This window comes from Thalia democratica, chromosome 4 (genome assembly GCF_965202585.1).
Source record: "Thalia democratica chromosome 4, ktThaDemo2.hap1.1, whole genome shotgun sequence".
In the NCBI taxonomy this organism is placed as follows: Eukaryota; Metazoa; Chordata; class Thaliacea; order Salpida; family Salpidae; genus Thalia; species Thalia democratica.
This window is the reverse complement of record NC_139168.1, coordinates 61712995-61727306: the sequence shown is the minus strand read 5'-3', so window position 1 is coordinate 61727306 and position 14312 is coordinate 61712995. Positions and strand designations below refer to the sequence as shown.

General features: G+C 24.0%; 1 protein-coding gene across 1 annotated transcript in view; it reads left to right on the top strand.

Annotated features, from left to right (window-relative positions):
• LOC145833504 (protein mono-ADP-ribosyltransferase PARP14-like) overlaps positions 1–14312 on the top strand; it is a 65027-nt gene that overhangs the window by 39717 nt on the left and 10998 nt on the right. The window contains exons 8-10 of the mRNA XM_082940676.1: positions 7542–7671; positions 8897–9032; positions 10249–10350. Of these exons, the coding sequence (XP_082796802.1) occupies positions 7542–7671; positions 8897–9032; positions 10249–10350 (368 nt within the window). The remainder of the gene's footprint in view (positions 1–7541; positions 7672–8896; positions 9033–10248; positions 10351–14312) is intronic.

Genomic DNA, 14312 nt, shown 5'->3' with positions numbered 1-14312 from the left:
AAATGTTTTAAGTAATTTCTAAACGTATGTATTACTAAAAAATAGTATTAAACTAAAGTGCGTAAAATTTTTATTTCTTTTGTGCTTATAAGTAAAAACCAAAGTATATGTGATTTGTTTTATAATGCTAAAAAGCTTTTCTTTCTCTACTAACTTTAAAGAGAATATTGCAAAAGTATATACAGAGTTAAAATCATTATATTGAATTTTTCCTACTTTCTTCACTTAGTATTTTGTTATTATACAAATTTAAGATTAATGATTTTAAATCGTCGTAAAAAAATATTTCTTCTAAACAAAACACATATTTTTATTATGCGCTCAATGTTTTTCACTTGCAAAATTTACATTCTAGTAAATTACGCGTCTAAAAATACCTGTATAATTATTTTGTTGTTAAATAAGCACTAGACTTCACCTCGTTGCTAATGTACTAAAACACTTCTCGTTTGAATGAAACATCTTGACTATGTCTGCCTAATGATTCACAATGAGGTCAAATTCTGAACGCATATTGTCACATTTCATATAGACTTTTGCTGACAGTCCAGTGTTTATTGAATGATGTCTAAAAACATCTCAGCTTTGCTGAAAAAACCAAAAATAGCTACTAGTTATTTTACTGTGTTTAATAATTCGTAATAACAGACATATTTTAAGTTTACTTGTGCTATAAAAACCTTTAGGTTATGTTTATAATAAACTTAAACTTCCTATAACCTCTTATAGTATTACTTTGTTTAGAGTAGTCGAAAAAAATTTCAACTAAAAATACGTTTAGTGTAAAAAGTAAGTTACTTGAAACCTTTTTTTGTAGCTGCGATTAAATACAGAAAAGTTTTTATGATTTTTCGTTTAGTTTTGTAAAATGTAGCAATAAAAAAACAAACACTTTAGTTTAACATTGTTAAGTTTAAAGATTATCTTTTTATTTATAAATTTATACAAACTGTTATTAGTAAAGCAAGCTATTTATATACTCTGTCTGCAAAATTTAGCTTTAATGTTATTAAGTAACTCATTTTATAATGTTATAAAATTAGTAGTTAATCATTAACATGTTTTAAATACACTTTTTGTTTCTATAAAAATTATTAAATTTTAGTGAGTTTGTTGTTAGTGCTACTTTCCTACTAGTTTTCTGACGTATTTAATGAATAAAACTATACCTGCCTTCTTTTTCTTAATTGATTGTTTGTACACTAGTTTAAAAAAAAATTTTAAAAGCAAACTTACTGAGTTTTAGTTCTTAAAATATTTTATTTTTGCTTTCTGCAGCCATAAAATGTTCATTTAAAAAAATTAAATACGTTTTTAAAATGTAAACATATTTCTTGCACAAGCTATAAAATATAATTACTACAAGAAAATTTTTATAGACAAGGGCAGTATATCAGACTGATTGCATAAAAGTGAAATGTGTTCCGCATGGTACAAATGAAAAAGAAATAAAGTCGTTTTTTTCAAGGAAGAAAGATACAGGAGGATATGTTATGTTTTATATATGTATATATTCTATGTTTATACGTAAAATTTTAGTAATTGCTATAGAATAGTTTGTAAAATAGGTAGAAAGAAAGTGATATCAGAATTTTTTTAAACAGTTCATGTGCGCGGCTTAATTTTGCTAAAAGTAATTTATTGATAATGTTTTTAACATTTTGCCTTACGCTTTTCTTGTTTAGTGATTTAGTTTATCAGCTTTATCTATTTCGATTTTTTTTTTGTTACAAAATCTGTAACTAATTTTAATACGAAATTTATTTAGTATTGAATTTTGATTTTGTTTTGCTTAGTTTTTCCCATTTTAGACTAAATGATTAAAATTTTGCACTAATTACGTTTTGGACAAAGTTTCATAGTTATGTCATCATGTATTTTTTGTTTTTTAAGTAATCTGTGTACTAATTTTATTTAGCTCGTAATCTAATCAGCTAAAGATTGTATCATTAAGTAGTATAAAACATATGTATTGTTAGTTTTGAACTTACTTTTTTCAATAAGTAATACATATATATTTTATTAGACTACAAATTATGTATATATCTTTATATAGTAAATAATGCGGTTAAATAAACTTAAATACTTTTCACAGAGCCTACTTGAAGGGCTTTTAAATAATTCATCAAGAAAAGTAAATTAAAAAAAACCAGAACATATGTTTCATAAGGCTAAATGCTTTAATCAACAGCTAGTACGGTTTGAAAAAAAAAGCACTTTGCTAAACAATTTTGAGTGTTTTTTTGTATAAATTTTGTATTATTGTTTAGCTAAGTGATATTGATTTCAAACCGTGCTAGCTGATGATTGAAGCATTTAGCTTTATGAAACTTAAATTCTGGTTGTTTTTCAATCTAATTTTTTAAATAAATTATATATCTTTATATATACACATTAACAAATTATATAGAACAAAAATAAGTTAGCTAAGTTAATTTTTACTGAGCCCACTAAAAAAGACTTTGATAATTTTCGAGCCTTAACAACTGAAGATTTTTAGTTACATGACAACTCTAGTTCGGCGATTCAAATTCCAAAAGTTAAAATTATTAAAAACATATTTTAAAGACCATATCTCAAAAATTAACACATACTTTCAATAACCAAAAAATATATAGTTCTTACTGATGTCTACAAACCATTTTTACTTTTTGCAAAATTTGAATATTTTTTGAGATATGGCATAATAAAGTTTCAAAATATAGTATTGTGTAGTAATTTTTAAATACCACACGTGATGTTTGAAATATATGGCTTCAATATATTGATAAGCCTACATACGTTTTTTATTTATTTCAAATATACAATAGTTTTTGAGATATGAACTTTAAGTATTTTTTCAGAACTTGAATTGTTTAAATTTGAATGGTCGTGCACACAAAATTTTCAAATCTTAACAGCTAAAGATTATAGTCAACAAGCTATATGAAAAATAGTTCTGTTTATTTTGAACGTTACACTTTGCAATATGTCAATACAAATTATGTCTATTTATATCAATAAATATTTATAAATTTTTCCAAATTATTTAAAATTATCGTTGTTTATTCATCGGTACGACCTATGCATGAAATTTTTTGTTAGTAAAAACTAAATCATATTTTGTTGTTTCACTTCTAAAACTGCAAAACTATTGGTGATGTTAGCTTATGATGAATAAATTACACAATACTAAGTTTTCTACATTTTTAATACTTATGCAGTTATTTATTGTTTAAAGAATTTCAAATTAGTTTTAAAATACTAGTAATAGTTACAACTTTCAACTTGTTTAAGCTTTAAATGAACAAAATTAACGAACTTTTAAAGCAAATAAGGAAACTTGATATAAAAATTTCTCCCGCAATTAAAGCACGTTAATAAAAATTTTTAAATTTTTTTAGCTAAGGTTTCAATATAAACTTACTTTACTAAATGTTCCGTTACGACAAATTTGAAAAAGGAATCATTTTAAATTGAAAATTCATATATCTAAAAATATTTTTTTACAAAATTAAGCAGTTACTCAGTTTCACCGCTTAACGGAATTTATTTACTGCTTAAAAATTATAAAAATGACAAGTTTATTCAAAAATAAATTATTCTGATCTTTATCCAAATAAAACTGAGTGATTTCTTAGTTTTGTAAAAAAATATATTATTCGAAACCTTACTTTATACGCAAAATAATGGTATAAATTAAATATCTGCTACTACTTATTTATATCTTAATAGCTTAATTTGTTTTGTATATTGAGGAAAACGTTATACAAGTTACTTCAACATAACTTTTAAAGCTATATCGATAAAACTGGATGGTTTGAAAATTTAAAAGCCAATTATTCTACCGATGTTAAACTTCATTTGGATAAAGAAAGAGGAGAAATTTTTATAAGCCTTAAACAAGGATGTGGTGACAGTAAGGTTACTGATCGTTGTATGACTGAAATAAAAGAATTTGTGAAGGTACATTTGTTTATGTTTTGTGGATAAATATAAAAACAATGTTAAAATTACCCAGTAACATTTTTCTTTTCCTTGTAATTTTATAAAAACCTCGTGTAAAAAAAATTACTTGTTTAATTTTTTCAATTATTTTTTATCTTTAATATCTTCACCTAATTCATAAATCATAACTTGTTAATTGTGCATTACGTTTTAATAAACATTTCTATATCTACTTATTTTTTTAGATTAATTAAACTATGGCTTTAAGTAATACTTATTAGAAAGTTAAAAAATGTACCAAATTTCCAGTGTAATCTTTCGATTTCCTTTGAAAATGAACTAACAAAAGGAAAAAAAAAATTTGTAATATTTTGCTTGAACCAGTTAAACGAAAAGTTTTTCAAAGCTTACACGGATAAGTTCAAAAAAAATGGAATTCAGGGTAGATAATAATTTGTTTTTTAATTTATTTTAAACATTTTGTATGGTGTCACTTAAGTTTTCTATGTATTTGTTATTAAAATTATTAAAGCGTACGTAAAAATTTAAAACTTAAAGTTTCTAAAAAATGTTCCTAATAGTTCAAAAATTATAATTTTTTTTTGTAATATTACAAAAATAAACTTTAAAACTTAACCAGCCTTAATACAACTGACTACGGAAAATTCATTCAAAGCAATTTATCACAATTCAACAAAATTAGCACACATTTTAGTAAGTTTGAACGAATTGATATTGTCTGAAGAATTCAACGTTGATATCAAAAAATTAAATGAAGATACAGATTGGCAGAAATTGATTCAAAAGTTGTACAACGATGGAGTGTACTACGAACAGGCTAGTAAACAGCTACATCCTTAAAATTGTTAACTAAACCTTAAAAAAACTTAGCTAAATATTACTATTAATTTAGAAGTAAAATGTATATATATAAGTTTAAATCAAAATATTAAAGACATTATTTTCAATAAAAAAACACTTACAGATGTATTTATTGACATATTGCTCAACATTAAAAAAAATGTTAAACTCTTAGTCGTAAAACCAAACCAGGATCAATTAAAATTCTCAGTATATAAAGATACATGACTTAAATATAGTAACATTTATTAATAATTTAGTAGATAATAAAGTGTTTTTTAATATTTAAAAATTTTATAAATTTAAAGTCAAATATACAAAAACTCAAGTTAATCGGTTTTTAATAAAGATTCTAGTGAAACGAGTTTGATGGAATTTATAATAGAAATCAAATTTAACAGTACTTTTTCTTTGTTGAACTAACATATGTTGAGTGTGTTAACAAGGTAACACACTTCAACGGAGCTACCATAATCAAGAGTTTACTTTTATGGACTTGATAGCTCTGCTGAAGTATGCTAACTGGTTAACACATAGAAACATATGCTAGTTCAACAAAGAAAAAGTACTGTGAAAGTTTTTTATATTAAACTTAAAGTCGTAATTTAAAAAATTGTTTTTACTAAGTGTAGCTGTTTCTATAGGACACTAATTCTAGTAAACTAGAAATATTTTGCTTGGAAAATGTTGAAGAGGCTAAAAACTTAATAAATCAGTACTTGAAGTCAGTTACAATTTCTACAGTTTCATTGAATTGCAGCATAGAAAAATACATATACTGCAAAGATTACTACAAGTTTGACTTTTACAAAATTCGATATAACGAAAAAAGTGTAGAAATTGAAACAAAGTACGGCAAGAAAAAAAAAGGTACTTTTGTCTTTATTTTAAGTTTAGTTTTTTTACTTTAAAATATGATTACCAACTTTCAACTTACATTTAAAGTGTAAAAAATTAATAACAAAAACAAAATTCCAAAGAACTTAAACTTGTATTAATTTTTTTAGATAGAGCTATAAAATACATTAATTACAAGCTTATAAAGTTTTGTACTGTTACTTAATAAATTTTATTTTAAATTACAGCTGAAGAAGACTTTAGGAAAAAACTTCAAAATTTGACGGTTATAAAAGAAGCTATAAAACATCCGCTGATGTCTACTTTTTTGAAATCTAATGAAGGTTTAAAGCTGTTAGAAAAGCTTGCTGAAAAACACAAAACTGTAATTCGTTTTGTCAACAACAAAAATGTCAATTTAAAAGGTTTAAGAGAGGAATTATGTGAACCAATTAATGAGCTGTTGCATCAAAGACAAGAAGTAAATTTTATTAACATAAAAGTCTATACTTTTATTCGTAATGAGATAGGATAACAGTATTTTACTTAGGAAATTTTAGTTTAAAGTGTATTCTTAAGAATGATATATCTTAAAGCTCATTACAATTTAAAAATCTTGTATGACAATTATTTTTTTAGTGAACGGTTTTTGACGCAAGCGTGTAATAGAATGTACCAGGTACGAAACTTGAGCAGACATGCAGCGGTTTTATTCCCTTAAAGCAGCATTCTTGATTTTTATCTTGTGTTTTAAATGAAACAGATTTAGAATTATGAAAACATAATTTTTTTAACCAAAAGTGTAGACAAATATGTAGATCAAGAAAATTAAAGCGCTACAACTTGTTTAAGCTATGTTTTTGATGTGTACTTGTTTCTATAAAGCTGTAAAAAATGTAAGAAATCAGCTAGTTTTGTTTATTTATTCAAACTAGTCAACTTTTTTGTATTTGGCTCTAAACTAAATGACAAGGTTTTTGCTTTACAATTAAAGTTTATTGTACCATTAAGGCAGTATTTTTTTAACTCATCAACTTATTGTTTACTATTAATTTTTGAAAACGTTTCGATTCTAAACGTAAAAGAGACAAAATATTAAAGGGTGGAGTTTTTATAGTTATACTATACATAAGGGTTTACACTTTTTTTTGCTGTAAAATCAATGATAGTACATAATTTATATACAATTCTTTTTTTATAAATAAGAACAAAAAAAGTTTATCACGTAGTGGTTGAATTTGTTTTCTGTTTATTTGCAAAAACTCATGCTGAATTAACTGCAAAACAAGATATATATATTTCTTAAAGATAACAGGAGAAGTACGCTACACAGGGAATTTAAAAGTAAACAAAAACGTTGTAATATCGGTTATCAAAGGTGATCTAACAAGTTATCGAGGAGATGCAATTGTTAACCCTTCTAACCCTACTTTAACCTTAGGAGGTGGTGTTTCTGGACAAATACTAAAAAAAGGTTTACATATTTGTATACTTAAAAAAGTTTTTTTTGTTCTAGTACTTTATCTAATACTTAGTGAAGTGGCATAAATTTCAAAACACCAAGCATACATATATCTTTATTATGATAGTTTACATTTTTAACTAATTAACTTACGTTTTTTTATTCTGATGTTCTTTAGTTAAACTTGCTTACAAACAGCTTAAAAATTAAAAGACTGTTATATGTTTTGTATTTTTTTTTACTTTAGAAAAAAAGAAAGTTTTAAGCCAAAGTTTCTAAAATTTTGAAGCCTAAATACTTTATTGGTAAAATGTTTTGAAGCATTAGAAAAATATTTTTAATTTATTGTAAACTATAAAAAATTCTATAGAACAACTAATTTTGATATCTTCAAGCTGTCACTAATTAGTAGAAGTAAACTGTAATAGTAATTTTTTAAAAGTATAATGTATAGGAGGTACAGAAATACAAAAAGAAATGACAAATTTTGCTCAGATTGAAGGACAGCTGTACGAAGGTAATTCAGTCGTAACCAGTGCAGGAAATCTTCATTGTAGAAAAATTATTCATACTTGTGGACCAAAGTAGGCTCTTATTTTTTTTTTAAAGTAAATAAGAATTAATTTTTAAATATCTCGTTTTTACAAGTTTTAAAAACTTTGTTTTTCTGATCACTATTTAATGTTAAGTTACGATTAATTCCTTATAGCTTTACTAGTTTCCAAGTTTAATATTTTAATCAATTAGTACTTTTTAATGACCTAAAACTTTTTGACCAAAGGTTTTATTTCAAATAAACTTTTTTTTTTCCTAATACTTTATTATAAATCTTAATTTTGATAGAAAAATCAATATTTGCGTTCATTAAAAAAAAATTACTAGCTTAAAGTTATTATTGTTATTATATTGTTTATTGTGCAATGTTGGACTCAGGCATCAAAACCTGAGCCACTTAAACAAGACACACAATGAGAATAATGAAAATAAAAACATTTATGTTCAACAAAAAAAAAACATAAACAAAACATCAAACATAGTTAAAATTATAAAAACTCAATAACAAGTTTAAACTTATTTGATTGATATAAATTTCGATAACTTAAGACTTACAAAATTAGTTGTACAAAATTAATAAAACTAAATTAATATTCTGTCAGTTATATGTTCTAAAAACAAAAAACAAAAAACACGAACTACAGTTGATGAAAAATTAAAATGTATCTGTAACGTATGACTCGATAACCTAAAGGTTTTTTCGTGCACCAGGTCCATAGACCAAAAAAAATTACGTTTAATAAACAATACGATCACAAAAAATAGATAAAAAGTTTATGCACAACACAAAAATAAGTTGTTTTTCAACAGATTTAAATAAAACATACCTTTCCTTCAGTTGATATTTACTTTAGGTTATAAACAACAGACGTTTTTGAGCAGGTAGGTATATGGTACAGCCTTTTATTAAAACTAGTAAAAAAACTTAGTAACCTATTAAGCTTGCTTAGTAATTTATAAACAACTTAAGTTTTACAAACAACGACCCATATTTTTAAAACAAAAGAAGGCTAGTTAATGCTGGAGCAGAACAAAAACTTGATTGTTATAATAATCAATAGTTTTAAATATTGTTAATAGTATGATTATCATTAATAAACTAATAAAATTTGATAAACATTATTGAAAAAAGTTGTATAAATAATTTTGTTATCAAATTTCAAAATTGTGTAAATATCTTAAAGCTAAGTATAGTACATTTAGATCAAAGTTACTTATAGTGACCTTTTTTAAAACTATGTTTACTCCAAAAAGATGGAAAAAATCGTATGATGCAGAAAAAAAACTTAAATCCTGTGTGAACACAATTTTGCAAAAAGCTGATAAAGAGGAAATAAAATCGATTGCTCTACCTATGATAAGTTCAGGTGTCTTCGGCGGTGATCCAAAAGTTTGTAGTTCAATAATTAGTGAAGCGATCTCTTTTTATATGGAATCTAATCAAGGATCTTCTTGTATTGATCAGGTTTAAATTACATAATAAGGTGAAGTAGTTTAAAGTTTTTTGTTGATAACTCAAAAAGTTCCGATCTTAAGAGTAAAGTGAATTTAATAAGTAAAAGTATAAAAGTAAATTGTTTAATAAAGCTGTTACTTACAGCTATTTACAGTATTTTTACTCTTCAACCTTTTACTTACAATATATGAATTTTTAGATGGATGATGTACTATGGATAGTTTAATTAATAAAAACTCAAATAAAAAATTTCCATTGATTCGTTTTGAAACAAATTTTATAGTAAAATACATACATTAAGAACAACACGGCGATAAAGTTACTAAATAAAAAACGAAATACTACCTAGCTTCTTCAGAACTACATTACTTTTAATTTATATTTTAGGTAACTTTTTTTGAACACGAATCGGAAGACAACTTAAGTTTATGGGTAGAAAACGCTAAAAATATTTGCGGTGAAAGACAACAAGCCAGTTCTTTAAAGAAAAAATTAACAAAAAAAAGACTAAAAAAATTGCTAGTTTTGTTGACAAAGCACTAAATGTCCCAAAGGTTGCTAACTCAAATTGATAATACTAAATAACACTTAAGTCTTTAATCCTTAATTTTCTAACATTTCTTAAAATGTGCATATATTTAATGTTTAATGTGTACTATTATTTGTTATACATAAAGTCAATGGTATGGATTTTAATAAATTATATACACATACTTCCTTAAACTAATAAAAGTAGTTTAGTTAATTTTAATGTAATTCATTTTAAGCTAGATACAAAGCAGAATTTTTTTTTTGTTTTTTTATATTAAAATTATTTGTTAAAAAACTCAAAATTTTTTAAATATAGTAATAAAAGTACTAAATTTAAAAAAAAAATCTTCAACTAAGCTACGTTTCTTATTTTTACCACTTAAAACAAAAGAAATTCCTATTTTTAGTAGTATTTCTAGACTACGTGACATTGGCTACCTAAGTTATAAATACTTTTTAAACTAAATTTTTCAGTTATACGTACCTTTACCAATTTAAAAATAAAAAAACTTTTGAACTGCAAAAATAAAATTTAAATTAAACTACTTGATTAATATAAGTAACAAAATTACACACACTTTATAAATAAAGTAAGACGAAAATAGTTTGCATTTTATAGGATGTCTCAAACACATCCAGAGTCTGTGATTCTTTTAACCTCAATAATGTAGAAGTAAGGATTGTTGTGGGGGACATCACCAGCCATAATGTTGATGCTGTGGTAATCAGCAACTTAAACTTTCAAGGTGAAAATTACAAACTACATGTAAAGTTTATAATTTAAATGATGAAACTTGGATTGACTTAATTATCTTGATTACGTATTTATTAAAGATAAAGTTTAAAGTTTTTTTAATTAAATAATGTTATCTGCAAATTGAAAGCTTTTCTTAATAAGCGCAATTCACTAAATGTAGGTAAAACAAAAATAGTTAGTAAAAATCTATGTGAAACGATTTATATACTTTATTAGAAACCTAATTGATTTTTAAAACTTGTGTTAGTTTTTTTTAAACTTGTAATTTGTTTTGTATTCTTATTTAGTGACTTAGTTTTTATCAATAATTTTACTTTCTATTTCAAACAAACAACAGGTTTTCGAACAAAGATTAAACTACTTTTTAAACATTTAAATATTTAAAAAAGACATTTAGTCAAATGTATTATTTTAGTGCAAAAACTACAGTTGTACAAAAAAAAAACAATTGTCCTTTATTTTAAGATTATCTTTATTTTTACTTAAGTAGTTTTATTTTACAGGTCCTCTTTTAAATTCTATTTTGACCAAAGGAGGAAATGACTTAAAAAGTGAATTTTATGCCAAAAGAAAGCAGAATAATAATGTCTTTTTGACAAAAGGCTACTCTTTGCCTTGTGATCATGTTGTTCATATGAGCCTACCAAACGACGTAAATAAATGTAAACCAATAGTTGAAGAAGGATTTAAAATTATTTTAAATCAAAACATTAAATCTTTCGCAATTCCATGCATAGGTTAAAATTAAATTACAGTTTATATATTTTCATAATTTCTTTATATACACAATCTTTTTTTCCAAATACATTTCAATTTCTAAAGTCACATTCACAACTATTGAACTTTACCACAAGACTATCAACAACCGTATCCGAGACAAATTACGACCGGTAGGGCATAATTCTAATATGAGTCCTAATAAGGACGAAACCGGTCGTAGGTTGTCTTGGATACTGCTGTTGATAATCGTGTGCTAAATTTCATTAATTATTATTGATGGCGCGAAGCATTTCAACTTTGTTGATGATGGCCGTAATAAATAATGGTTGAAGTCATATTAGAAATATGAAAAAACATAATTGTATTTATATGTTTTTATTATTTTAGTAAACATAATTTTTCTATTAAGAAAAGTATTTACAAGGCTAAATATAAAATATTTTCTATTTTACCATTCTACTATCCTTAAATGGAATATACTAAATAAATTTGAAATAGAAATAATATAAAGTAGATGTTACTGTTTAAATGAACCAACAACATTTAATGTTGGGTAAACTAAAATTCTTTATACTTTTAAATGTTTTTTTGATTCGTAATTAAACTGTCACTGATCACTAAACTTTTTTGAATTTTTTGTTTATGTAAGCTTATTAAAGTGCTAACAAGTTACTAAGATAATTATTTTACTTAAAAAAATACTACTTGACCAGGAGGTTCAAGACTGACACCTTTAGACGTTGCAAAATTAATTGTTGAGAGTTTAGCGAACACAACACAGTCATCAAGCTCACTAACCCATATTCATATCGTTTTGTACAACGAATTCGAACAAAATAAGTTTGAAGAGCCAATACGAGATGAACTCAAACAAAGATGCAAGACTATGAACAATAACAGTATTTTTTTATGTTTTTTGTTTGTACGCATAAGTAATTTTTAATCGATGTGTTAGCTTTGAAAAATAATATTTGAAATTCTTCTAAAACTTAATTACATGAAATCTACGTTGAAAATGTTGTACAAAAATATAAAACAGAAATTCTAAATAACATGGTAATAACTTTTGTGTACTTATATTTTAAAGTTAGAAAAATGCTTAGTATAACTTTCTATGATTTTAACAAAACGTTCTATAAATATTTAAGTTTATTTAAAATATTTTAAAAAGCTTAATTTTTTTTCTATAAATCTAAGCTTTATTATTTAAGACAAATACTAAACACTATGTATATATAGTTAAAAATGGTTAGAATTATAACAAACTAAAGTTTGCTTAACCAACTCAAATGTTTACGACATCATAAGTGCATAAAAATGCTAGAAAATTATTTACACAACTAAGTTTAGTAAATCACACAGTAATAAAACTAATTTAACTAAAGATACATATTATTCTTTTATAGTATTATACAAAATATAGAAAAACTTTAACAGGTAATTCTTCAACAGCAACCACCAGCACAAAAATAAAAACTTACTTAAATGATACGGTTAGTACCGAAAAAAAAACTGACTCAGAAACTGAAAGCGACGATTCAATTTCCGATCCTGAACAAGTATTTAAACGCGTTACTTTAAATTTTTACTTTAAGCTACTATCATGTACATTTGCTTAATTAATTATTCATAAAAATAGTTTTGAATAAGTATTGAAAATAGACAGTTTAAAAGTAAAATATGCCATGTATAAAACAAAAAAAAAAGTTTATTTAAGTTTATAAACTTAGTTTTATTGATTTTTGTAAAAATATTTGCAATACGTGTATGTATGTTAAAGAAAAGAAAAAAAATTCTTAAAAGAACAAAAAGAACATTCGCCAGATTACTGATATTTTCACAAACTATAATAATTTCCTTTTTTTGTTTTTTATTTAATGTTAAATTTAGCAACGCAGCCAGAATTTACACGTACATTTTATATTAAGAAAATTTAAACTACTACTAGTCTACTTAAATTTTGAATCGAACTTTAATATAAATAAAGAAAGATTAATAAAGGTAAAGAGCTAATTGCAAGAAAAATGCAAATTTTGTTTTAATTTACGACATGTGTTTTGATGAACGTAAGTCAGTTTTATCAAATAAAGTTCACAGTAGTGTCGTAGTGGGGTATTTTGGTCAGGGGATGCGCAAACTTTTTTTTTCAAAAAATCTCCTAACTTAAGGCTTTTGTAATTAGCTATTAAACATCTTTTTATAGTAATATTTTTGAAATTATTTCATTTAATAAAATAAACTCGAAGTTACTGTTCTAAAAAATATTTATATAATTCAAAATTAAACCATTAAAAAAATAAAAACTTCATTAGAATTACCTATACTTGCACAAATTTATACTTACTAAATAAAAATAGTCTTTTTTCTAATTACAGTTAACTTTATATCTAGAAAAATGACTATATTCAATAAAACAAATATATCTGTTTTATTTACAAAAAAAAAAAACCTCATTGCACTTTATTTATATAACACTAAATTATTCTTAAGTAAAAGAAAGTGAAATTTTATAAACCGAATAGATTGCTTGCATATTTAATGTAAATTAGATATTAATGCTAGATAATTAAATCTGAATTTTAACAAAGTTAAAACAACATGAACTTAGCTTATTGCGTATTTTTTAATTTTAAGTACACGTAAATCAAAATTTGTCAAAAAAAAATTATAATAAATGACAAATGTAAAACACGAGACATAAAGATAAACTGTTTTATGGAAACTTTGAAACGTAAGACATATGACAGAGAAAACTAAATATCTTAACAACAATAAAAAAGCATTAAAAAAAATTTCAACGAATTTATAAAACACAAAATTGTTTAAATTTGAAAATTATTCTATTGCAAGTATTTTTAAAATAAAAAACTAAAGTTATTAATATTTAAGTACGAAATATTTTTTTTTAAATAGCTAAACATTTTCAAAGATAATAATAAAATAAAAAATAATTTTAGCCAGACAAAGCATAGAATTTGTAAAACAAACTACAGGTGTTACTTTCTAATAATAAAAAATATATATCTGAAACATGTCTCATTTATCAAAAGCTAAATTATTTACAAAGAAAAACTTAAGTTTGTCCTAAACAAAAGTTTAAATGCTTATTTTTACCTTTGTAATTAAAATGCATAATTTTCTCTTTTTAGTTTTTAAATAAACTCATAACTTCCTCATAAATACCACTACAGTTTTTAATTAAGTCT